The sequence below is a fragment of the Micromys minutus genome, assembly GCF_963924665.1.
Source record: "Micromys minutus genome assembly, chromosome: 24".
Lineage (NCBI taxonomy): Eukaryota > Metazoa > Chordata > Mammalia > Rodentia > Muridae > Micromys > Micromys minutus.
In genome coordinates, this window is record NC_137959.1 from 43904475 (window position 1) to 43930975 (window position 26501).

General features: G+C 52.7%; 1 protein-coding gene across 1 annotated transcript; it reads right to left on the reverse strand.

The window, feature by feature from the left end:
- Positions 1-313: 313 nt before the first annotated feature.
- Positions 314-26210, reverse strand: SLC7A5 (solute carrier family 7 member 5). The gene is made up of 10 exons (XM_080936874.1): positions 25652-26210; positions 14198-14335; positions 7325-7430; positions 6525-6569; positions 5897-6020; positions 5365-5468; positions 4923-5019; positions 3977-4126; positions 2652-2829; positions 314-2179 (listed from the first exon to the last, which is right to left on the reverse strand). The coding sequence occupies exons 1-10, from the start codon at positions 26190-26192 to the stop codon at positions 2124-2126; spliced, it is 1539 nt and encodes a 512-aa protein (XP_080793000.1). The 5' UTR covers positions 26193-26210; the 3' UTR covers positions 314-2123.
- Between the last annotated feature and the right edge of the window lie 291 nt (positions 26211-26501).

The following is a 26501-nucleotide window of genomic DNA, read 5'->3' on the forward strand; positions in this document are numbered from 1 at the left end:
GGCCTCCAGGAACTCTCTCCCTCTTGTGACCTTAGTGTGTCCCTGCCCCCCTGGCTTCCCTCCAGCCTTGTCACCCTCAGGGGGTAGTGTGCAGAGGAATGTGTACGGCTGTGAGACAGGGCTGGGCTGTGAGAAAAGATGGTTCCGGCACAGGGAATTTGGCATTGAACACAGAACACAAAACACAGTTAGAAGCTTAGAATTTCAATAGCTTTTTAAAAAAACAAAATTACGCCCCCCCCAAACGAAAAGCCTCACAAAACAGCAGACCCCTGCACCCCACCCCCCAGTCTAATGTAACAGGCTAGCCATTAATACAATAGTAAAAGACATTACAACCACACTGTGGCACTAATTCAGGTGACAGACAAGATGGACCCAGTGTAGTGGGAACACAGCCTTGTACACCACTCAGACACTGGCCACTGAAAGGGCCAGACAGGGGTGTCCTTTAGGGTAAAACCAAAATACAAAGCACTGGGCGAAATGGCTGTGGTTGGGGCTTGATTTAAAAACAAAAACCTACAGATGGGTGTCCTCAGAACATAAGAAATAGGAATGACAGGGCCTTCTCAGAGGGCCTGAGTCAGCACCATGAGCATGGCCCAAGAATCCCTGCCCTTTGAACTTAGGCTGTGTCTGAGGACACACCCCAGGATGGAACTGGGACCCTACCCTGATTTCCAGGGAAGAGGTCCCAGTTCACATCTCTGGAAGAGCCTTCAAGAGGCACTCTGACCTTGACCTCTGCCTCCCCACTCCCAACAATGGGAATCCCAGAAGCATAGAGGGGACGTCAGGGTGGCTAGTGGTAAGTCACCACTTTTTGTAAGAGCTGCATAGTAGCCACTCCAGTTGACACCCCCTTCAGGGAGAGCAGGATCTGAGGCCATGGCAGGGGCCAGCAAGGGATTCTTATATCTTCAAGTCCTTCCAAGCAGATCAGCTGCTTCATCAGATGTGCTGGCTGGACTCCACTGTCTCCCTCGGAACAGACTGAGAATGAATCCTGCAGAAGGGCTCCACACAGGAGGGACAGTAGCTTTCATACTCAGAGAGCTGGAGTGGTCACGCCACACAGGTGGCGGAGAGCAGAGGGGTGCCTGATGCCTATTCTTCTGAACAGTGGCCATGGGGGCTGAAAGGGAATGGGGGTCACTTGACAGAGAGCTGCTAGCAGTCTCAGGAACTGTGGAGGAGGACAGAGGTGTGTGGGTGGGAGGCTCATGGTTCTGGTTCTAGGAGAGCTGGAGCAGGTCAGGAGTGCTGTCTGTAAGAACCAGAGTGCTGCCCCTTGCATGGCGCAGAGCCAGCCTGTGTGCACAAGTACAGGACCCTGCAGTTGACAGTTGGCAGCCCGGTACTATTAGGGTTATGGCTGTAGAGATCTTTCACTTGGGGGCAGGGGAAGAAGAATCACCAAGACTTCAGGGTGGCAAGGCCTGAGCTCTATGTTTACAATGTAACAAATGGCCCACAGAGCTCTGCCTCATGAGTAAGGTTGGGGACTCCAGCTCTAGGACCCCAGAAAACTAAAATTCAGTCTAGTTTATGTGTCGTTCATCTGTCAGCCCAAGTTCACAGTGGAGAAGGTGACATCCGAGTTGCAGTAGTTCTTTTGACCTGGTGACAGTGATGTGGTCCCCATAAGCCACACTGTGCTACTGAACGACAGCCCCTGGAGAGGAGCTATGGTCAGCAGTGCCCACTCAGAGCCGGACTGTTAGGCCACATCATCTCCTGCTCTTTGCTACCCTGTTTTGTCAAAAAATAATCATCTTGGTAGTGTAAACTTGACCCAAATGCACGCTACAAAAACAAAACAAAAGAAATCATAGGGAAAGCCCAGATGTGGCAGTCCCCAGAAAGTCAGAAAGACCAGGCCTCAGGTCACAGCACACCTCACATTGGGTGCCATGTATGCATGAACAGTCACCTCCTGGGACCAGATTCGTACCAGTTTCCTTTTGCAGCCACTGTGGACACCTGGCCTTTGAGTAACAGCGGATGGTGTTAGATAGTTGGTGGTGCTCACTGGAGCTGTGGGGATGACAGGCCTGGATGCTGCTTTTCCGAAGGTGAGTTTTCTAGTGCACTCTCCCTACGGCGCCCGGGACGTGTGGCTAAGTCTCCTGAGGAACCACCTGCATCAGCTTCTGGCAGAGCACTGTCACAGAGACTGTAGGGAGAGGACAGGTGTGAGCTGCAGGCCAGCTCCTCCTGTCCCACCACCCTCACAGCCCATTTAGCCCTTTTGAAATTTCAAGCGACCGGGGCTGGACATGGTGAACAAAGGTCCTAAGCCAGCCGGAATCAGCCTGACCTGGGTGCCTCACACAACTTTTCCAGGCTCTATCTCTTGTCAGGCCACCGTGTCTAATCTAGTGGCCAGTAGTGAGGCTCTGCCAGTTGGCAAAGGCAGCTGGTCACAGAACACCTGCTGAGACCAGCTAGGGTGGCTCCCATAACCGCTCCCTGTGTCCTCGGTGCTCTCAGTGCCAGCCCACACTACACTGGTGTGCAAACCCTTGGCTAGCACCACAAAGCCCGAGGTCCAGCAGGATTAAGAGAAGCTGTGCATGGAAGACTGACGACTCCTCGCCCCCGTTACTCCCGCCCTGGCTGGTACAGGCAGTGCCATGCACACTTACAGATGGCCTGCAGGATCCACTTGGGCTTGTTCTTCCACCAGACACCAAAGAAGTAGACAGGCAGCCCGCTGAGGATGATGGCGAAGCCAATGCCACACTCTATGGGTGTCTTCCAGAACGACACAGCAATGAGGAAGAGACAGGCCAGGATGAAGAACACGGGGAGGGCCAGATTGACCTGGGACAGAATGGAGACATGTAGGCCACCAGGGTCTTCTTCCCCACAAGCCCACGGCCCGTGGACACAGTGGAAAGCTCCTATCTACTGCCCTGTGGCCTCAAATCATCATCTTCTCTTTCAGACCTGCCTGGACACACCTCCCTAGACCTTGGGCCTTTGCCTTCAACTGCCTCCATCTGCCCGCCTTACCTGCCTTGAACTATCACGGGCCCGGAAAGGGCAGAAGCCTTGTCCTGTTCAATCTTACTCTGACTTCAGTACTCAGTGCTGACCTTCTAAGTACCAAAAACTGACCCTGTATAGACAGAAATGAAAACAGCCAGCCTGGTTTTTCTTAAGGCTTCCACAGGGCAGCAGAGGTAGGCTCTGCAGCGCCCACATCAGACATGGAAACCCTGGCTGGAGAACCCGCCTATGGCTGCCTAGAGGAGGAGTGGCAGGTTGACCTTTCTGGGAAAACCCTGGCTACCCACCAACAACAAACAAGGAATCCTGCCTTCTCAGAGGACCCTTTGTGTATATAAATGCTCATCCCGAAGCCACAGCCTGCAACTAGCCAAGCGGACAGGCCTCTGGCAGAGCTGGGCTCAGGCCAGACTGCTGTCCAGAATCCCACTGTCTTAAAAATGGACTCCCACTGTGGGGAAGAGCCTCAGTGGAATAGACTCTAACCATGGGTCCCGGGGATGAAGCCCACAGGTTATCCAAGAGCTTTCTATGGACCAGCTGAGGGCGGTCTGACCTCTGCCCCACAACCTGGAGGACTAAGTGCTACAAGCCAGCATGGTTGGGGTCTAGCACTAACTGGTCACCATGTTCCTTGTTATTGGTGGAGACCACTGAGTACAGGCAGGAAGAAGGTGTGACCGGGTCAGCCTGTGCCCAAGAAGAACATACTGGCTAACAAGCTGCCAGCGACCACCAGCCACCATAAGTCAGATGTCCTGGGATAACTCTGACACTTGCTCTGACCCCAGCAGATCAGCCTTCAAGGTACCCTTTATGTGGTACTCAAGCAGAAGGGGACAAGAGGGGACAGGCTCCCTTGTTTTCCAAGAAGAGATGGAGAAAGAACAGGGTAGGACCGTCCTTGGATGTAGGTCTTGCCTCTGAGAATGAGACCTAGGGACTGCCCAGCACTCACCTTGATGGGCCGCTCCAGCTCAGGTTTCTTGAAGCGGAGCCACATCATGCCGATGATGGCCAAGGCCACACACAGCCAGTTGAAGAAGCTGAAGAAGTTGATGATGGAGAAGATGTCCCTGGAGAAGGCGTACATCAGCGTCATGACACACTGAAACCAAAGACAGAGCCAGGTGAGCCTGGTAGGGCTGTGCTGATGCAGGAGGGCGCTGGGGGCCACTGGACAGCAGCCTGCCGCTCCACCGGTGAGTGTCTGGCTGAGCACATCAGCTTACCCTTGCTTTAAGAAGTGACTGCTATGACCATGTGTGAGGTCTTAGGATACAAAGGGAGGGGCGGTGGGAACAGTGAGGAATCTGCACTTACTTAGCACCTCCTGTGGCCTCTCCAGTGCCAGAAGTGACCAAAATATCCATTGGGGGACCCTTCTAACAAAGCACAGTGTGTACTACACACCACGCCACTAGTAAAAGCTCAAAGTGATGCTGACTATGCTTCCTGAGGAACCCCAAATTCCTGACTCAGGAAGTGTGAGGCAATAAATGACCCTTGTTTAGGCTTTCTGGGGTCAAGGTGACCATTTTGTCACACAGCAGGAGAACTAACTCAACTCCACACACGGGCACAGACAACAGCTCAGGCCAACTTGTGTGCTGAGGCCATTAGCACAGCACAGGCATGACAGGGCAAACTGGCATGGCCGGAGCAGGCACATTGTCTGAGCAGCTATTCCTGCTGGGCAGGGGTTTTGTTTCTTCACTTGATGACTGAGTTATCACTTTAGATAACCACACAGGGTTCTGAACTTAAAGTCTGGGCTGCATTGCAGTCCGTGCATCCTGGCAGCCATGTGCTATACACAGTTCCCAACTACATATTGCTCTGGGCAACGACACAGAGCCCTGAGTGGTGAGGACAGAACAGGCAGGACCACGTGGTAGACTCACCGTGAACACCAGTGATGGCACAGGTGTCAGGAGCTGTGGGTGGATCATGGAGAGGACAGAAGGCAGGTGGCCCTCCCTGGATCCCACGAAGAACAGTCTGTGGATGGAGCAGTGGGCAATCAGCCCTGGCCCCACCACCCAGACATAGATGGGAGATACCTGCAGCTAGGGAGGGTTGTCAGCTACACTGGGAGGGACTTAGCCTTTGTACCAGCACAGGTCCTTCAAAGTCCTTGACCTCTTGTGCTGCTAACCAGGACAGAAACCTGGGGCTGCACCTCACTTCTAGTCCCCCATGATATGATCTAAATAGAGGGTCAGAACAGTCCCCCTGTTCCTAGGCCATCCAAGTGTTTAACACCAGCTGCCTATGATGAATCAGCAGACAGCTTTCAAGCTTGTGACACAGCAGGATTTCTTCCAAGTGCTGTCAAGCACTTACCTTGAGGATGTGAACAGAGACCCATTGACAGAGCCGAAGCAGGACAAGCCCACAAAGACAGGAATGATCCAGGACATGACTCCCAGGTGGTAGTTCCCAAAATCCTGGATAGACACAACGCAGGGTGAGTGCTCAGGCAGGACCTCAATTCTGGCCCCTGGGGCAGCTTAGCTCAGTGACTCAGCCCTTAATCTCAGGCTTCTACAATGTGTGGCCATTTTTCAGAGTTAGGGTCTCACAGCAGGTCATCCCCGAGTCATATGGTGCACTAACCCTTTACCATGGGATACAGGGTAAATCTTTAGCAGGGCTCCCTTACTGATGGCTGTTTCACATCTGTCAAGGGCCTAGTGTGACGGGCATTTATAAACCATGAACTTAGAGTCAACACTTAAGTAAATAAAAGACCTGTGTGGTCCCTTTAGTGGGCACCAATGATGAGCACTAGACTCCCCAGGCTTGGGCACAGGTCTGGGGTGGCAATCAATCCCAGGCTCTTGGGCCTATGAGAAGCTGACGGGCAGAGTCTTACCACAGCCACAGCTTCCGATGTCAGCATCTGGTTGGTAGACAGGGTAGTGAAGTAGGCCAGGTTCGTCAGCACATAGACCAGCGTAACAATGGGCAAGGAGATGATAATGGCCAGGGGGAGGTTCCTAGGAAGACGGGCAGAGACACGTGTGACCCAGGACTTAGGGCCAGACCCTGGGGAGAGGAGCCAAGCTCCTTACCCTCTAAAAGGGGCTCCAAGTCTGGGCCTCACTTCTTGGGCAAACAATGGCAATGCACATGGCTTGATACACCCACCGGACTCAGCTAAAGCACAGCTCACACTACCGTACTCACATACCGAGCATCTTTTTGGTGGCTGAGGGCTGAAGAGGCCCAAGACCGCAGTGTGAGCACCCATGGTCTTACCAATGAGCCGCACACCCTAGACAAGTCCCCTCCAGCTGCTGTCCAGGGCCAAGAGCCACAGCTGCCCCTCTCTGGCCTAGACCCAACCCGATCCCTACGACATCTTCACTGCAGGCCCCTGGCCCCTGACACAGCCTTCTACAGACACAGGCTGGACTCATCAACAGGCTCCTACAGTGTGTGGTTTATCCCTGTTACATTACGACAAAAATGAAATATGTCTCTGCCGGTTCTGTACATACCTGTAGGGGTTGATCATCTCCTCCGTGACAAAATTCAGATAGTTCCTAGAAAGCAGGCAAGAGTGTGTCATTATATTGTATACACAGTCACTGGGGGGAAATATCCATGCAAACAGAACCCTGGACTGCTCTGGGTAGGTGTGGCATTTGAATGAGATCAACCCGTTAGGCTCATATATTTGCATGCTAAATCCCAAGCCACTAGGGTGGGCTTTGAAGTTTCAAAAGCCCACAAGAGGCCCTGCGTGTCTCTGCCTACTTACAGATCAGGATGTAAATCTCTCAGCTACTGCCTCAGCACCAAGAACACGGCCACACTCCCTACCATGATGATAATGGACTAACCCTCTGAAACTGTAAGCTCCCAATCAAACACTTTCTTTCCTAAGAATTGCCTTGATCATGGTGTCTCTCTAACAGCTGCAGAACTCAAACTAAGACACTAGGGGACAGAAGAATCCTCTGTGGGTCTCCCAGGAATCTCACTGTTGACAGCAGCTGGGCAGTGTGAGGCGAGCACACAGCCCGTCCCGTTAACCCACTCTGTGTGGCTCCATCCCAAGTCTCTTTCTGTGCACCTGTCCTAAAAGCAGAGCTTCAGACAGGAATAGGACCCATCTCTGCCTGCCTGCTTCATAAAAGTCGTGCCCTGTAGGAGCCCTTGCAGCTCTTCAAGATGTTCCTTGTGTTCTGTTTTACCCACTTGAGTCAGCCCTGTTTGGTCAGAGCACTGAGATTCTTCTGAGTACATCAGCACCATGTGTTCCCAGGCCAAGGGACTCAGACGTCCCAGAACCTACCATCCTCCGTAGGCAAAGAGGCCACTGTACAATGCCAACACAATGTTCCCCACGTCCAGATTGGTGCCTTCAAAGGACAACTTCTGGTGCAGGTTGGACATATCGCCTACAATGCATTAAAGAGAACAAAACTGGTTAGAGGACCTGGACAGAGGTCACATGACAAGTTCTGGAGTGTTACTGTAACAAACAGAAGCCGGGGATGCAGGCGTTTACTGCACACTGAAGGAAGCCGCCATCTGACCACCTGCCCCCTACATTCCCTGGCCACTTAGAGGATTATGGCCTGCCTAGAATCCCACGAGACCTCTGCAGACTGAGGACAGGTCTTGGCTGGGAAGGATCAGTCCTAGGGCCCCTGCTGACACAGGGTTAAATGCTCATATGTGGCGTCCAGGCAGTCCCATTAACCTTCAGCTACATGGAGATTTGGCTCAACACCTTGGCCCCTTGCTATGAAGCTCAGGAGACTCTGGTACAGGGCTGCTAGGAATTAAGTGAGAGGAATTCAGGCCAACCTGTGCCACCCCAAGTGTGTGAGCAAATACACCCAAGGATGAGGACAGGGTGAACTGACACCCTGCTTGGAGCAGAGGCCACTGCTTGTGTCCACCACTCAGATGACCACACAGCCCACACTCCAGGCAGTGTTCTTTTGTTGTGTTCTGGAGTTGGTGGCTACTGGAGTAAAGTCTAAGGGTAGTCATTGGGCTGTTAGGATGCCCTTTCTGAGGCTTGGTTACCTTATCTGTGGAATGGCCCATTTCATCAGCCTTGTAAAAGTCTGATGCTTACAGATGCTAGACTGGAAACGAGCTATCTGGGCACCAGCAAGATGGGTGGTAAGTTCTCCACAGACCCAGGTTGCCTGTCTGTGGGACCAACAGGATTAAGGTGCCTTGAAACTAGAGGTGCAGTGTCATCCCCCGGAAGCGAACTGTTTCTAGTTGTGGCTACTAAGGCAACACAAGGCCTGGCCAGGTCTGCTTAAGACATCGTCAGGCCAGCTACCCTGGAGCCAGGCCTGCCTGATTCATACTCCTGGGTCAAAGTCAACAAAGGACCCTGTAATGGAGGTCTCCACAGAATGTCTTTCAGCTCTGTGCCAGGATCTGACTAAGAAGGAAGCCTGGGCCAGTACAGTCTTCTGCATGTTTGGAATGTCCTGTGATTTTGCTCCAAAGCCTGACCTAAGGATGTCCTGGGCTCCCCACCCACCTCAAGTTAGGCCTGGTCTTTTACCCACATGCCCATCTGTTTAGGTCCTGGTCACAGGATAGTCAGAAGCCGGCTTGTGGTGAGCAGTGCAGAACAGCTCAGGACAGGGCACCTTCAGAAGCGCTTTGGTGGAGCCTCCCACAACACGAGGCACTCCCCTCATACCCTGCAATGGAATGTTTTGGAGCAAAGAGAGCCTTTCCGTGCATAGGGCCTAACCCACCCATCTCTGCTCTGGGTAGCACTTCTCCCATAAGTTGGGAAACCGAGGCACAGACCAAGCCAAGGCAGTACATGAGGATCTGTCAGGCTCTGTGAGAATCAAAGCTGATACTCCAACGTGCTGGGACCCTTTAAGGGATGGGGATGAATAATGAATACCAATGAATAGTGACCAGAACCCACCCTAAGTCAACAGAGACAGCTTTAGCCTGGAGTCCATAACTACTCTGCAACATGACCACAGTCTAGCTGAAAACAGAACACAAGCTTGGGACAGTGTGAGGTTTTTCCAAGTCAGAAGGAGATATGATCAGTCCTGAGGCTGATATGATATGATATGATATGATCAAACAACACTTTGGTGTTTGCCCTGTCCTGTTGACAACACCAGGCTTGGTTCACGAAGTGAGTGCAGCTGTCACCCATGATGATGGAGCCAAGTACCTGGCAGAGTAGCACGTTGCTGCTCTGCCTCATGTCCTGGAGCACGCCTGAAAGAACAGCAGCTGCTCTGACAAGACGCCGGCTTGAGAATCTCGGTGGCGCTATTCCCAGGAACACACGAGGCTGGGACTATCCTTTGGGGATCTTAGTGCAGGAGACCTCTGGAGGACAGTGATATCGGGGTGCACAGAGAAACAACACCCAGAGTGTGAAGTCTGCACAGTGGGCAGGCTGCCTGCTTTCTATCCAGCCTGAGGGGTATGGGGGGTGGCAGGAGGGCTGGTTCAATCCCACAGCAGACGGTTCTCTGCCAGGGACTCAGGGTTTGGACCAGAGTACCCATCTCAAATCGACCTCAGCCTTTCCCAGAGGATGGAGGTGAGGACTAAAGTCCAGCTATGTGTCAGGACTTATGGCTTCAGCCTGGGCTGCAGCAGAGCCTGGCACATGGTTCCCAGGCTGGTCTGACTCATAGTGACCCCACAGTGTCCTGTCACCCTTTGACAGCAGCTTTACCTTACTGGCTTGAGGGTTTGAGGGAACAGCCATACCCACCAGTCTGATCTATACGAGGCAGCTAGCTCCAGCTCCCTGGTGCCTGGTTGAGGGGCAAGCCTGGAATTTAGGTGCAATTGCTTCACCTTAACCTCGGGGCTGTCACAAATTCAGGCAAGGGTGGGGTAAGTAGTGGGGTGGCAAAGACCAGAGATGCTGCTCAGTGTGCACAGCATGACCTACGCCAGGCCCAAAGCTGACATTCCCAGGCCCATTCTGTCAGGCATGACCTGTGTGTGCCACACGGCTTCAGGCACTGGACAATAGACTAGGTGAGAGCTCACTAACTAACAATGGCAGACACAGGGCAACCTTCCTTACAGAGTGAATGGCACAGGCCGGCTGGGACCAGACAATTCCAATATGCTATGGCCTTCAGAGCACCGCTGCCCTTGCTCTGAGCCCCTGAAGCTGAAGTGCCCTGCCTGCCTTCCTGTCCTTCCCTGGCAGATGCCTGGTAAGGCACACACAAATGCTGAGGCCATGTGTGCTGGGAATGAACACAGATTTGAACTTCCTTACAGAGGCCCAAGGCTGCTCTGTCCTGAAAAAGGCCAGAGCCCCAGGAGAGCTGGTAAACAAGAGAAACCTGTGGTCCTGTGGGTATCTCACCCAACCTATGGTACCCCTACAGCCAATCTCAACCCAGGGACAGCGCTGCACCGAGTCTTCTTTCTGTTTTCCAGGCTCCGGGGCTACATGCTTCTCAGTTAACTGTGGCCTGCCAGTTTCCTGCAGACACATTTATCTATAAAGGTAGCTTTTGCAGATGAAACACTGCCAAGTGGCACAAGTGTGAATTAATGGGCTCCAGACCCAACAAAGATCCTAGTCAGACACAGAAAACAGATGAGGTGGCCACAAGAAGATGGAGGCCATGTGGCCTGCTGCTCTGGGGGTTCCAGGAGGGGCACTCCTGTAACCATGGCACAAGGCACCCGTGTGGAGGACTGACCACGCTTGGCATCTATCCTAAGGGACTGTGTAGAGCCACTGGGCACAATGTACAGCCAGTCCGAGTATGACTGACACTTGAGATGCTAGGCTATAATAATCCACACCCTAAGTCCCCCAGTGGAGTTGAGGCTAGGCTGGAGCACCCCTCCAAAGACAGCTCTATAAGTAGATGAAGAGTTGACATCCTCCTGCCCCAACATGTCTCTAAGCTTCCCTGGAATGGCTTTGGAGGCTCCAGGCTGCTGATCCTACTACAGCCCTGGCTCCAGTACATTCGCATATAGACAGAGAGTCCCTAAGGGAAGTGATGGGGTCCTCAGATGAGGCTCTTGCACCACAAGATACACAGTGTTCTTGTGCGAGGAGACCCCAGAGGATGACTCCCTGCCCAATGAGAACACAGAAGGAGCTACAAATGAACTGGCCACTCTCACACCTGAACTCTAAGAGCACTGCTGAGGCTACCTTACCTGCCATTCCAGATCTTGTCTACCAGCCTTCCCCATAGCACGCTGCAACAAGCAGCCTGCCCTCAGCGCTCTAGTGCAGCCCTGCAGCTCTGCACTGTGCCTAAGCCCACGGTGGTTACAGTAGGACCTGGCCCTGCCTATGAGCTACAGGATCCTAGGACACTGACACCTCAATAAGAGACAAATGAATATCGTTTTGAAGCTGATGAAACATGGGACAGGCCTAGTCTCTTGAGCCAAGTGTGGGTCACTGTCACCTACTGACAGAGGACATAGCTAACATACTGAGGAGTCCACTTGTAGCTGTTGGCCCACACAGCATATGTGGTGGCATGTCTTCCTTCCACGATTCCTGGCAGAGCAGAGCGGCTGACCATTCACTGAAGTTCAGGCTAATGAAGACTGCCTTGCATTGTACGGATGGTGTCAGCCATGAAAGCCCTCTCTTGGGCAGTCAATGTGGGAGGAAAGGAGAAGGCATATGGGACACTATCATCTACAACCATTACAACCTGCGATGGCCTTGGGACCTCTTAGAATCTCTTTCTGTGGAAGGCTAGCAGTGTAGAGCGAGTGATGATCACAGGTTCATCACCTTCCCTGATGCAAAAACAGCCTTGGGCAGCAGGGTCACCTGAGGACTGGGGTGGCCAATGAGGAAGCTGCTCTGAGTCATGTGGAAATGGACACCATGTTCCCAGACCCACATTAAAGTAAGCTCATGCACATGACCGGAGCTCTGCCTTCAAGGACCTGGTGATCACCACAGTCCTCTAAGGATTCTATGCCCAAAGGGAAGTGAGAGTGGGCAAGTGCCCTGGAGAGAGGGGCCAGCATTCCCACACTGGGTCCTTCACAAGTCAAGGCGTTCATCAGGGTAACAGACAACCCCCCTCCCAACCCACACAGGAATGTTGCTGCCACTGCAGAGTCCTGGAGCTCAGAAAGGAACTGCCAGGGGCGTAGGGCGTGCTTGCCACAACCACCGGAATTATAAACACATTGTGCATTCAAGCTCGACAAAAGCTCTGCTGTCCCCTACTTGAGTTTGTTTTTATTAACACAAGTTCTGGTACTAGATTCACCACATCTCAGCAAGGCAGCCAAATAAGGTCCTTGTCAGCGCTTCTACCTCTAGCCACATGCTTTGCCGTGTGACGGGCTGTGAGCACAGAATATGATCTCCTCTGCCCAAAAGAAAGATCTGGACCACTCCCTGAAATATACAGGTGACGCTCAGCTCAAGTCCTTCCTTGGCAGCTGGCCACTACTTCTGTGTCTGAGGCCTTGCCTACCAGAGCATCTGGAAGGTGCTGGATGGAGCCCTTTAGAACTCCAGGAAGGCTCCTAGGAGGCAAATAGCAAAGGCCTCAGGCTGCTCTGCTGCTGCATTTCAGGTGGGCAGTTCACAGACCTGTGGTCAATCCCTGACAGACATTCTTGAAGGACTGGCCCCAGCTCTGGAAGCACCATCAGGCCATGTTCCACGATTGCCATCGCCTCAAGCACAGTGGCAAATGGTTCCAGTCACATATGAACACTGTTCCGATGGATAGGACCACAGGGAGGATGCAGAGTTTTTGCAGACAGTGCCCACTCCTGCAGGAGGGCAGGCCCCACACCTCAGGCTTCCCCAAGCAGTTGTGTATTCTTGTTCCTAGCCTGGCTCAAGTCTGTTGAGTGAGGCTCCACAGAGGAGGGAAGACAGAAGCAGCTGGACTGTATCACTGGTAGACAACGTACGACCACCTCATTCATATCCACTCAGTCTAGTCAGGGGCCTTAGCATGGTCCAGAGATTGGCATGTAAGGAGACAGTAGGGACTGCCCCATGGAAGGGAAGTTCATCGTCTCCTCTACCTAGGCATTTGGAACTCATACATACAGAACGGTCAGAAAGGGAGGCAGACCCCAGCCAAAGCCCAGCTCTATGTTGGGTCTGCTCTCATTTATGAAATGAAGAATTAGGTCCCTGCTGCCTCTGCCCCAGAGCAACACCAGGACCAGGGGCTTCCTCTGCAGTTCCTGGTAACTGATGCTGAGCACTGGGCTGCTGCTGTGTTCTGGCTCAGCCTAAGCTCTCCGCGGGAGCAGTAGCACTATCCACAACTCTCAGACAGGCGCTCAGCCAGCTCCTACCCATTCTTCATCTGGGCCACTACAGGGACTGAAATAAATGCAAAGAACGAACTGCTGACGGGGCCTGGGCTAGACCTGAGCGGCAGAGCCTCCACTTCAGTGCAGCCCATGACGGGTGGAAGGCAGACCTGATTGCCTGTGTGTATTAGGATTGGCAGGCAGCTGTCAGAGCATCACACATGGTGTGCGGATTACACAGAGCATACACCTTGTGTGTACATGCCTCCCTTTCCCTGCTCCCAGCAGCCTCACAAGGCAGCCAAAGAAAGAGACTGAGGTGCAGATGACCTCCCCAAACCCATACAATATGTGACCAAAGTCCAGGTAAGGTTTGAAGCTGATGCTCCTCATGCCAGGGGGCGGGGAGGGGGGCTGAGTGATGGGGTGACAAGAGACTTGCCTTGCTTTTATACCTGCTGACATCATGCTCCCATCTCCCAGGCCTGATACCTGGACACATGCATGAGAATTGGCAAGTGAGAATCACTACTGGCCAAGAAACACCAAGAAACTTCTGGCCAAGGGCCAGAGGCCTAAGAATCCCATACTCATCTCAAGAATGCTCAGACCCAGAAGAGCACCTCACACAAGGGACATGCTGTCTACAAAGCAGAGAGAGGGGCACTGTGGTGGGTGAGGCCCTGTCAGATAGGAGCTCCAACCCCCATCTTCTGCATAGATGGACAGACACTTGGGACTCCCAAGAAGCCTGAGCACCAACTCGGGACAAAGCTTAAGGTTTAGTATAAGCTCTCCGGGATTCAGTTTCTTGTACCATTCAGCTTTCCCTGGGGCCAACTCAGAGTTCCAGGGGAGGGAGCAGGCAGTCCTCACCACAGCAGAAGGTACCACATGCTGACGAGCTCACCTTGTCCCATATCCCTTCCCATCTGGATGAAGCCAAGCAAGATGATGAGGGCCAGGGCCAGCAGCTTGGCAGCCGCGAAGGCATCCTGCACACGGGTGGCAGCCTTCACACTGTAGCAGTTCACGGCCGTGAGTAGCACTGTGGAGAAGGACAGAGAGAGAGCAACATGTGAGTCCCCACAGGGCAGGCAATCCAGTCCAGGGTCGGGGCACAGAGAAGGTCAGGTGCTGGCTGGGATCCCACAGAGGCAAAGCGCTGCCTGCCACCCCATGGGCTCTGACTTTCTGGGACTTGTTTTGATAAGGCTAGCTGATTCTCTGGGGCCAGGGTCAAAGGTTAGAAATGCCAATTCTTCAAAGAGCTTGACCCTGGCTGCCCTGGATAGCTGCAGTAAATTTTTTTATAGACATGGTCTCACTATGTAGCCCAGGCTGGGCTCAAACTCAAGCTCCTCCTGTCAAAGCCTTCTGAGTGTCAGGATTTCAAGCCTGCACCACAAGGCCTTCGTGAGACAGGGTTTCACTGTGTAGCTCCACTGGTATCAAACTCTGGAGCATTCTGAGTTCTTTTGTATTGGGATTAGACATGTGTCACCACGCCCGGTTAAGGCTTCCTTGTGTCTCAGTGGTCTTGGCCTCCTTAGGGACTCCCCATTAGAACCCCTTCATCTGCTGTTGCCTCTGTGTATCTGCTTTGTGGAAGTGCAGACTGACTCGAGTGAAATTCAAACAGCCTGGAGGATGGCCTCAATCCTGGGACAGCACACGCTAGGGCTGAGCACAGCACTGTAAGCTGACAGGTGACCTCTCCTCAGACAATCTTCCACGGGGTTGGTAACGGCAGGCAAAAGAGGCATCTTGCCTATGAATCTGGTACAAGAGAAGAACAATGGGGCAAGGTGGGCATAGGCTGCAGGTGGGAACTGAAGAGAACAGGTGTTCTCACACACTGCTGCAGGTGGGAACTGAAGGGAACAGGTGTTCTCATATGCTGCTCCAAGTGGGCTTGGGGCATGACAAAACAGAAACATGTCCCATTGCACTGCCACTTAACCAGCGTATAGTGAACATAAAAGCACAGGTAATATTTTGTAGACACCCGAGTAACTGGACCCACACATTGTGAAGGCAGGGCTGCAGGCAAGTGATTAAGACAGGGCTGCCTGATTCCCTAAGGAACCCCGAGACCTTGGCAAGAGTCTGTCTGTGGAGAGAGGAACTGGGTTTCAATACTGTACAGTGAGCACACCTACCTCGCTCTACACTTTGGTAGCTGCTGGGCCCCCATACCAGAGCCCCCAGCTTCCTCAGCCCCGACCCCAAGAGAGCTAAAGAGCCTCTGCACCCAGTTCTGGGGGAGGGAGAGGTTCCCGACTTGCCTTAGTCAAACATTAACCGGTACAGCATGCAGCCTGAGAGGCCCCAGTCTACCAGAATCCTGACTTGTCCAGAATGTAGAGGGAGAAAGAAGCTCATTGCTTTCCTAATGAGCAACTCCCACAAAAGCTGTGCCGACTCAGGCCTCACAGATGCCAGGCAGCATTCTCCCCAGCCAGACTAATTATATGTAATTTTGCAGTTTGGGGAATAAACCACAAAGACAGGAATCTACATTAGTTATCTGGACACAGCCAACTTCAGGTGGAAGGAAACAGAGTCTCTGGTACAGGGGGGATGGAGGCTAAAGCAGTGCTTTACCTCCAGGAAGTCAGAGTGCTCATTTGCATTGAGTCACCTCTCTTTATAGCTCCGGGTGTTGGCTGATGTACCACGGCTGTGACTATACTCAGAGAAAGCTCCCCTGCCTGTGTAGCAGCAGCTGCTGCTGCAGAACTTGCTTGAAAACTCCCATGTCTCCTAGAGTAAAGGAGTAAGGAGACTGTGGGATGGCCCTCTTTGAGCTGCTACCCCATCAGCCTCTGTCCCTTTCCCCACAAGCCACCAATCTGACAGCTTTCCTGAGACAGTCCTACATTTCTTTATGGGTGCAATGATAAGAAACTCAAGCAGCCAAGCCTCTTTTGATCCCGCCTCCCCACACACCAGCTTCTGGATGCAAGAGGCTGGCAGATTGCATCACTAGTCAGATCCCATTTGGCTGGGGTGAGCCGGCAGGAGGGGTGTGGCTAAGCCCAAAGCAAACTGCCTCAGCCTTGGCAGCTGTGGTCTCTGGTTTCTGGACTCCGAAGGGAAAGAATGATACAGCCCTGGGCTTCAGGAAATGTGCCTTTGCTGAGGTGTCCCTCTGAACCTCTAAGGAAGGGAGCAGTGTACTGAACCACTATCCTCACTGTCCCAGTGGGCCCCTCTGCTACTCCAACACCCACCCTGTCCCTGGTCAAAAACAGGCCTGAGCCCAGACTCCAGGCCAAGTAGACAAAGGAGGGCCAGCACCGGCCTTGGCAGTCGGGGCTGAACTTCTTCCTAGCTGCTGCCTTCTCCTCTGACATTAGAATAAGACAGAACAAAAGAGACTTCTATACTTTCATGTCTCTTAAACAACCCAGAGCAGGTGGTGAACCGGTAATGCTCACTGATGCAGGAACAGCAGACAAGGGATTATTATCCCCCACAGCCCCAGTTTCAAAACCAAACAATCTGAAATAAATGAATGAATTCATCTGGGTCCAGGGCTTCTGGCCTTCGAGACACTGTCATGGGAGGAGGTCAGAAGACTGACCGGAAGGAACCTCAGCTCCCTGCCCAATCTGCCACCTTACCACTCTTTCCAAAGACAAAGGCAGTAGGATTGTGCTGTGACCCCCTGTTCCTACGCAGCCCCGTGACAAGGGGATAAGTCTGGCCACAGCGTAGGAAGTGAAAGCTGGTCCTTCCGGGGGTTCCCCACATGACACCAGTAGATAAATGGGGCTGCAATGGCTAGTAGCAACAGCTGGCCCGTGAGATAAAGCCCAGTGTTGCATACTGGGTGCAGATAGTTGTGCAGGTCGGGCCCTCAGCCCACAGGCCTAATAACTTCGAAAGGTTAGTTTCCATCCCTAGCTAGCTGCTTGGGGACACTCGGGGCCACTTGGCTGACCACAGGGCTCCCCAGTTCACACTTTACAGAGTGCTGAAGAGACCCTTTACTGTCTGGCTGGGTCAGCAAAACACGGTGCTCCAGCCATGGAAGAAGCCCTAGGCTCACCCTGACACCACCTGCCCCATGGCTGAGCAGGCATCAGGCACCAGAATCTCTTCCCTAAAGCAAATATGGCTGCCTCACTACAATGGGCAGATGGTAGAAACTCATGCAGCTGTCCTGCCTATACTCTCCCAGTACCAAGTCTCCCAGGGATCCTGGGGCAGGGTAAAGAAAGTAGCTAGTGCTTTATTGGTTCCAGGAAGCATGGCTGGGCTGGTCCCCTAGGGTGCATCTATCTCTGGCCCAGCAACCAGACGAAGGCCTGAGCTCAGACCTGGGACTGTCTCGGTGATCCTGGCTCCATCTGAATTGGGTCTGTCAGCACACACAGGGACCTGAGACTAGTGAGCAATCCCACTGATGGACCCAGGACTTCTACATCAGCAGTATTTCCCGACTCCTTAAAGTCCTTAAAGAGTTTCTAGTTCCCCACTCAAGTCTTGCAGGTAGAGCCCAAAAGAGCTCCAGTGAGCCTCTGTACAGGTTCAAGGTCTGCCTTGCAATTACCAGGTGGGAATGTCCAGTGGCCAGTCACCCCAGTACTCACCCTAACCTGACTCCCCAGGTGCTGATACCCCCCCCCAATCACTGGCACTCTCACTCAGACAAGTCAAAGAGAGCTGAGCCTCTAAGGTCAGCAAGCTTCCACATGTTGGGGCCACCAGCACAGGTTGCCCACTCAGATACAATGGGTGACTTCTCTAGAATCCCTTTTTCTGGGCTCCTGAGAATGCATGTGGCCACACAGGTCAGGAAACCCGCAGGGTGTAATCCAGTCCTAGCATAGGATGTCACTCTGATGGACCAAGAATCCTGGCCTATCCCTAAGTCTTCACAAGGAACATTACTGCTATGGAATTTTCCTTTTTTTTTTTATTGTTGTTATTTTTAAATTCAAGACATAGTTTCTTTGTGTAACCCTAGCTGTCCCAGAACTTGCTCTATAGACCACACTGGCTTTGAACTCAGGCACGTACTACCAGACCTGGTATCTTTAAAGTCCTATGGTGCCCAATCCTCAGGCTCAGGTCTATATTGCTTCTCCATGATCTTTCTCTCAGTGTGGGGTGGGACTCAGACCTCATAGACGTTAAGCCACAGACAGTTCCAGGGGTGCAGGTGTCAGTGACTGTTCAAATAGACCCGACATATCCTTTCAACAGGCCAAAAACCATCAGCTTAACAAGCTCAAACACCAGGGCTAGAGAGATGGCTTAGAAGTTAAAAGCACTGACTGCTCTTCCAGAGGTCCTGAGTTCAACTCCCAGCAACCACATGGTGGCTCACAACCCCCTCTTCTGGTGTGTCCAAAGACAGCTGCAGTGTATTCATATACACGAAATAAATACACAAATCTAAAAAAAAAAAAAAAAACACCCACCCCAAATGACATCTTAAGACTTCTGAAGCAAGTTCCCTGAAGACAGAGATCCCAAGGGTTCCTGGTAACTCCAAAAAGCTGCCTTGCCCCCTTACACATACCCCCCTTCCCCCCCCACATCTGACACCTCTAAGTCTCTGCTCCCACTCTACAGAGCCACTACCAACATTGGCTTAAACCCCAGCCAGGGGCTTTGTTTGCAAAGGAATGAAAGTCTGGGAGAGTGGTGAGGGTTCCTCATCACCAGCTAAGTGCAGACTCCCACATAGGCACATATGGCACAATTCTCTCATCAGTGGAGCTGTGGAGAGCAGGTGAGACTTGCTCCACCATACAGCAGTTCCCAGGGAAGGAGGGCACCGAAATCTCTAGGTCCCCAGCCAGCCAGGAGACTAACTCTGATGTCCCTAAGGCAGCATTAGAGTCGACTGGCTGTATGTGGGGAGAGGCAAATACTTTCCAGAGAATCTGAAGTGTGGACAACACATCTTAGCAAACACTACAATAAACTTGCTGAATGGGGTGCATTTAAGATTCACCAGTGCACAACCTGTATGTGTGTGTGGGGGGGGGGCAGGTTTAGTGGCACATAGCTGTTAGTAACAGACTCCAAGGCCTCTCGATCTCAACCAGGTCCTGCAGGTGCAGTGAGAAAAGCCAGGAATCCCTGGGATTAGAGAGTAGCCAGCAGACTAGGCCTAACAACTCAGGACACCAGTGTATAGCAACTTCAGGAAGATGCTCCCCTAGCCGGGTGTGCACCCTGCAGCTTCTACCATACCCAGTGTGGTGTGAACCATCAACCCACCCTGCCCTGGGGGGCTCAAAGCTCAAGAGACAGAGTCAAGAGCTGGCTCAGGCCATCTTTGTGGCCTTGAATCCTTCCACACAACCCAGGCTAAAGAGGTCCAAGGGAACCTAGTAAAGACTCTGGATCCTTCCACTCCTGGTGGCGTGATGAGAAATGTAAGCTGGAGGCAGGCCCCTTACTGACTTACAAGCAGCTGCTGCCCCATAAGGTCTCAGCAATGACATACGCTGGCCAGCCCCAAGGTTAGGGTGACTCAGTGTGGATCAGGTTGCACACACCAGGCTCCAGAAGTGGGATGGGAAATCCTGCTAATTCTTTACATAGCAGCATATCCTGGCAAAGGGGAAGTGTGGGCACGGCACAGAAAAGTGTCCAGCCAAGGGCTGGTCTGACGGCTGGCGCTCAGAGATGAGATATCTCAGGCTCCCAGTCTCTCCATGACACACAGATGTGATGTGGCTGGCCACTGGAGAAAACAACAGTTCAGAACACTGCTAAATGACAAGGGCTGCGGAAGGAACAAATGTGTCTAGGGAGTGTGCCAGAGGCTGGTGTGAAAGACTGGTTTCAGGCAGAATAGACAAGGCGTTGAACAGGGAGGGCTGTTCTTGGGGCAGCTCCTCAGACAGCAATCCACAGGCTCTGGGACCAGTCATGCTGGCTAGGGGTGCTGAGTCTGTTGCTCCCCAAGTTTTGCTGCACCCCTGTAATGTCCCAGAGGTGGACAGATGGACAGATGGAGCTGCCCATCTAAAGCTCACTCAGTGGTGATTGTGGCAGGAAGATAAAAGGGTGACTGGACAGCTCCCTACAAACCCCATCCAGGGAGGAGCCCTTCCTCTGGAATCTAAATGATGATGACCTGAGCAGCCTGAGTCCCTACCCTAGCTGACCAGATTCCTGGATGAAGTGACCAAGCCACCACATGCCCTAGCACTTGCTACCCAGTCCACTCCTGTCTGTTTCCCTTGCTGTGTAACACGGGAATATGCAGAGACCACACCAATGCTCTCAAGGTCCTCGCCCCCACCTGAGTCTCAGGGCCTGAGACTGTGGCTGTGTGGTCACTATGGTCACCAACCACCATTTCTGGACAGAGATCCCGGGCATGCTATGGATTACCCAGCGGCTACAATCCTTGTCCACCACCCACCCCTGCTGAAAAAAAAAAGGGTTAGAAATACTTTACATGCTTGCCATATTTCCCAGCTGCCTTAGTCAAAGGTTCTGTGTGAACTACTCATGTCTGGGGCCCCAGGTCCTGTGACTGGGTGTCGTCTGCTCTGTGGGTATGTGCTTTCATGTCTAGCTGGAAAAGCCAAGTTCAGTGCTAATTACAAAGCTGTCCTGAGCTCAAGGTTACAGACACTAGGGCCATAGCAACACCAGTGCCCAGAAACTCCAACTACTCCTGTGGAGGCCTGAGGCCTATAGCAGAGGCAGCCCAGGGGTAGAAACCTGCAGGTGGATTGAAGAGAAGGCACAAAAAAGCCACACACACCTGCCCTGATCTCCCCATCTTCTCTAGTGGCTACTCAGCTGACCCACTGACCTTCAGGTCAGCAGAGCTTGGCCAGGCAATGGCCATCAGAAACTCAGGCAGAGCCAAGCAGGGGTCTACAAGTCTTCATGGAGACCCTGTCCACAGCTTGTACCCGACACCTACACTTCAGAAGAGGGGAGACAGCGAGCACTGTTCCATTTCCTTCCCCCTCCTTCCAGTCTCTTCTTCAGGCAGAAGTGAGCTGTGGGGCTGCCCTTTGGTAAGAGGGAGCGGGTCCACCAGGTGGAGTACAGAAGATGACACATATCCTACGTGATCCACTCCGTGCTATCTGCTAAATAAAGGTCCCCACCAACACCCAAACTGGATGGATCCCCATTTTATAGTTATAGGTGGAGGTTTAGAGAGTCCTTCCTCAGATCAGAAATGCAATGCTCCTGATCTGATACTGGGAGGGACTCTTTCAGGCCACAGGTCTCCAGGCACATGCCAGTTAAGAATGTCTACGACTGCTGGATTTATTGCGTGTAGAGCACAGTGGGGTGAGTTCCCTGGCACTGAGGAGCCCACACCAGCTAGCCCCTCCCTCTCCTGAGAGGTAGAGCAGAGAGTCCTCAGCCACCTGAGACCAACCTTTAGCAGGCAGGGCCCCCGTTCTCCACTCAAGATAGGATGCACACCTTCCTTTAGTGTTTTAGGCTGGTCAGCCGGCCTCCTCCTACACACTCACAAGTCTGGAGAGGTGACACTGATGGCGCTGGTCACCACCCAGAGCCTGGGCTGCTACATTTCTGTGCACCTCAGCACAGACAGCCATGGCCCTGTGAGATTAGATAAATCCCAGCTCAGACAGAATCTCAGCTCTAGTCTGCAAGATTCTGTAACAAGACAAATCCAGGCACTGAGTGTCCTGGGTTGATTTTTTGTTATTTTGTTTTTTTTTTTCTTTTATTAGATATTTATGTATGTTATCCCTTTCCCTACCCCACTCCCATCTCCCCACCCCTTCCTGGGTCATTTCTATGTCAATTTGACACAAGCTAGAGTCATGTGGGTAGAGGAACTCTTAATTGAAAAAACATGCATTTTCCAGATGAATGGCTCATGTTGGGGGCTCACCTCACTGTGGGTAGTGCCACCACGGGTGGGCGGGTCATCCCGGATGCCCCATGAGGAACTGGTGAGCAGTGCTCCTCCACAGCCTCTGCAGCAGCTCCTGCCTCCAAGTTCCTGCCCTGACTGCTCTGGATGATGGACTACAAGATGAAGTAAAACGCTTTCCCAAGTTTGCTGTTGGTCATGGTGTTTATCACAGTAGTAGAAACCTGCCTAAAACACTGGGCCTTAAGTCAACCTAACACCATCCATGCTACTCAACTTCACTGAGACAAGGACAAGCATGTATGTGCCTTTAATCCCAACACTCTGGAGGCAAAGGCAAATGGATCTATGAGTTCAAGACCAGCCTGCTCTACAAAGTAAGTTTTAGAGCAGCCAGGACTACACAGAGAAGTTTAGTCTCAAAAACAGAAAACAAAAGCCAAGCCACATACCTTGGGCCTCACTCATACCGGCCCATGCTGTCCAGAACAATGTGCAAAGAAAGCAAGTCTTCTAATCCTTAGGAAAGGCTCCCTCCAGGGGACCAGCTGCATCAGGTCTGATGTTCCAGGGAGGGATCCAGACTTGCTGTGAGGTAGATGGCATCCACCTTCACTACCAGGGGGTTCATTCCAGGTGCAGGCCAAGTTATTTCCCAATCCAGTCCTAACTGGGTGAAGGAAACTTGTGGAGATGAGCACACGGGACTCCAGAAACCTCAGCCCACAGAAACCAGGCCTCTGCCGTAAAACCTGACTCTCTGCTTCCTTGGGGCCTTTCTCAAGGCGCAGAAGCCAGGGAACACTATGTTCCCCAGAAGTGCCCTCGAGAAAGAACAGGGCATTTGCTAACACACTGAAACTCCCTCCTTGAAGGATAATCCTTTGACAGCCAGCACCCAGGCCTTCAGAGGCTTTGAAGCTCCTTAAGACATCATGTGCCTCCTGGGGTCCTCCTGACTGGACAACCGAGCTCCCTTTCTGGATTCTGCCTCTTTCAAGTAGGTACAGACTAGGTTCTCCTGTGGAAGCTTGCCTTGATGGTACCAAAATATACCCCCCTCTCTCGTTCCAACTAGAAGGCAGTGGCATACAGCCCTGTGGCTCAGAGAAACAGAACTGTGTCTGCACGTGCCACCTGCCCACTGATGACCACACAAGCAGAAAGATGGACAGATCTCACCCTGACACTCAGAACTTGGGCCAGGGTGTGTCGTTTCAAGAACTTACAGCAGGCTCTACATACAGCAACCACAAAAGACTGTAAAAAGGCTCCTTACGGCATTTTTAAAACCCTGTATCATGGGACTGGAGAGACATCAGTGGTTAAGGGTTCTGGACGCTCCTCCAGAGGACCAAGGTTCAAACCTCAGCACCCACACAGTAGCTCACAACCGTCTGTAACTCCAGTGGCTGACTCCGGCCTCCACAGGGTCACAGACACACATTCAGGCAAAGCACTCATACACATATTTTTAATTTAAAACAAACAAACAGCCCCAAAGCCTCTGCGTCACAAGAGTCAGTGAGAGCATGACCTGCGGCAGATTCTGTGACACCTGCTGGCCCGGTCTCAAAATCCTGGAAGCCCCAAATGCGGCTAAGCTTGTTGGAAGTCTTCCTGAAGAGCTGATACATGCCTCGTCTCCTAAAGGTTTTAAAACAGATGTCCACTGAGATCCAACCGGGACTTTACCAATTAGCTGTCAGGTGGCAGGAGCGTGAATCTCATGTCTGACTCTCACAATTACACATTAGTGTTACCACTTTTCTTTTTCTCAAGAAAGAAGACATCCATGGCTCAGTGGACAAAGGAACTTGCTGCCAAACAGGAAGATCTGAGTTCCATCCCTGTGACTCACATGGTGGAAGGAGAGATCTAACACTCATAAGTGACCTCTGACCTCAACCAGTGTGCAAAATAAATAAAACATTGGAAACAAATTTTAAAACAAAGGACATTTGCGAGCCCCCCCCCCACCCCCCTGCTTACCGCCTCCTGTGGGCAAGCACTGCTTCCCATATGTCACTAGCACCCGCAGAAGTCAGAAAGCTGCTTTCCAGAACTCTTGACCAGAGTGTGGGCTCTTTAAGGATAGCTACGCCATCCTGGCATGGGTGCACATGCTCCCTGTACTTGGGCGGCACAGGCGAGGTGCAGACCAGCCAGGGCTGCATAGCAAGAGCCTGTCTCAAAACCACACAAACAAACTTTAACGGTACCCGTGACATTCCCTATGTGGCCTAAAGGCCAAGTAATTCCCATCAATAAGGAGAACTGGGCAATTAAAATTCTGAGTAGGCAAGTGCAGTAAATCACTGTCCCCTATGAGGCCAGGCTTTCCCTGGCCAGCCCGCTACAGACCAACTGTGGCTTTGACCATTTTTATACATGAACCAAGCAAACAGAAGGAGACCTTACAGGTCATCATACAGTCAGTCTGCGACCAGCCCTACATAGTCGAGTGGGTGGTCCCAGAATTTAAGGGCACACCCGAGGGCTGTGACTGATAAGAGACACTCTCACAGCCAAAGCCAAAATAGGCACCGGGTCCAGCAGCGGCTCCAGTTAACAGCAGCTCCCTACTTTCATGGCTCACAACCCAAGACGCTAAATTTCGCCCTGCTACCCCATCATCCTCTGTGTGCACTGTCAACGCAGCTCCTAAAGAAACAGAAATCTGTCTTAGCTGCCCGAACCCATCTGTAACTTTGAAAGTAGCACAATTTCCAGGTTTCTCTAGACCAAATCATGTGGCATTTGCTTTAAACAATCATTTTCTCCCATCCTGAAAACTCACAACTGTTTTAGAAAGCAGAAATCAATTGTCTTGACCTATGAGTCCCGTAAGGGCTACACTCAACAGCTGTTACCTGGCACATCTTGGGGTCCCAAAGCCCACCCACACAGACTGTCTGCAGCCAAGTTTCAGTCCTTAATGACAGGCAGCCTTTACAGGATTCTCCTTCTCATCCCAATGAGCAAGCAGCCATCACTACCACACAATTTTATTACTACTGTTTTCTTATGAGTCAGCCCGTGCACTAATTCCTGATTGGCCGGTTTTAAGAACGTAGGTGATTTTTTAAAAAAAACAGCAATTTCCCTCTTAGCAACCAGTCAGAAATTGAAGGTGAAACAGGAAACTGGATTCTCAGCCACTCCACGTGGTGCTGTGCTAGAGGCAGGGAGTATTGCTCCCTGTGCTAGTGGTGCTGTGCTCGAGACAGGGTAGACCTCTTCGCATCTTACGGATTCAGGTCGGGAAGTGGGATGCCCGCCGCGGAGACAGAAACGGGACCCACCCACTGAGGTCTCGCGAGGGCTGCCTCACTATGAATGGATTAAAGAAACACACGTGGGCTCTGGAATCTGTGACTTAAGCCTCGAACTGCCGAGGTGGTCCAGGGATGGACAGATGGAGAGATGCTGGGATGGGTGTTGTCCAGCTGTAAACACAGGGACCTTGACTCAAGCCTGCCACGCCACGCCCCAGCCCGGACCCCTACTTACGCACGCACAGGCAGGCCACGAGCTTGGCAGCCTCCTCGGGCACCGGACAAGTAGGGAAGACCGGCTTGAGCAGGTATGTGGCGAACACCAGCGCCACGATGTACTGTGAGGAGGGACGAATGATGAGCAGCTCGATCCAGAGCTTGAGGAAGGCGGGCAGCGAGCCGTAGACTTCCAGCATGTAGGCGTAGTCGCCGCCTGACTTGGAGATGGTGGTGCCCAACTCCGCGTAGCAGAGCGCGCCCACGATGGAGAAGACGCCGCACACGGCCCACACCACGAGCGACAGTCCGGGCGAGCCCGCTTCCTTGAGCACGCCAGTGGGCGTCACGAAGATGCCCGAGCCGATGATGGTGCCCACGATGATGGCCACACCGTTGAGCAGTGTGATATTGCGCTGCAGGGTCACGCCTTCGCCCTCCGGGTCCGCGCCGTCCCCGCGCCGCGCCTCCAGCATCTTCTCCCGCGCCTGCCGCTCCTCCTCTGTCGCTGCCGCCGCCGGGGCCGCAACCGCGCGCCGCTTTGCGCCCGCGACCGCCATGCTCTCGGCGTTCCAGGCTCGGCCTGGATACCCGGCGTGCGCGCGGCCGAGCCGCTCTCCGCGTACAGAGAAATGCGTCTGCGCCCGCCCCGCCCGCGCCGCCTTTTATTGCTACCGTTACCGTTCGCCTGGCTCGGCCGTTGGTCCGTCCGAAAAGGCTCCGCCCATCTCCGTCAGCGTGACTCCACCTCTTCGAGCCCCGCCCCCAGGTCCGTTAGAGCACGTGGAGCGTAAAGGCCCTGTTACTGCGGAGGACCAGTGAGTGATGTGAGGATCCCGATGTGTTTCACAAGACCTGAATGCAGTGCT

What these genes read in the sequence shown, in the direction of transcription:
- SLC7A5 (XM_080936874.1), bottom strand. Translation starts at nt 26,192, where the DNA reads ATGGCGGTCGCGGGCGCAAAGCGGCGCGCGGTTGCGGCCCCGGCGGCG. An exon ending in CGTGGCCTGCCTGTGCGTGC is followed by an intron (nt 14,336 to 25,651) that starts GTAAGTAGGGGT and finishes CCTTCTCCACAG; the next exon opens with TGCTACTCACGGCCGTGAAC. An exon ending in AGCTGGAGCGGCCCATCAAG is followed by an intron (nt 2,830 to 3,976) that starts GTGAGTGCTGGG and finishes ATTCTGTCCCAG; the next exon opens with GTCAATCTGGCCCTCCCCGT.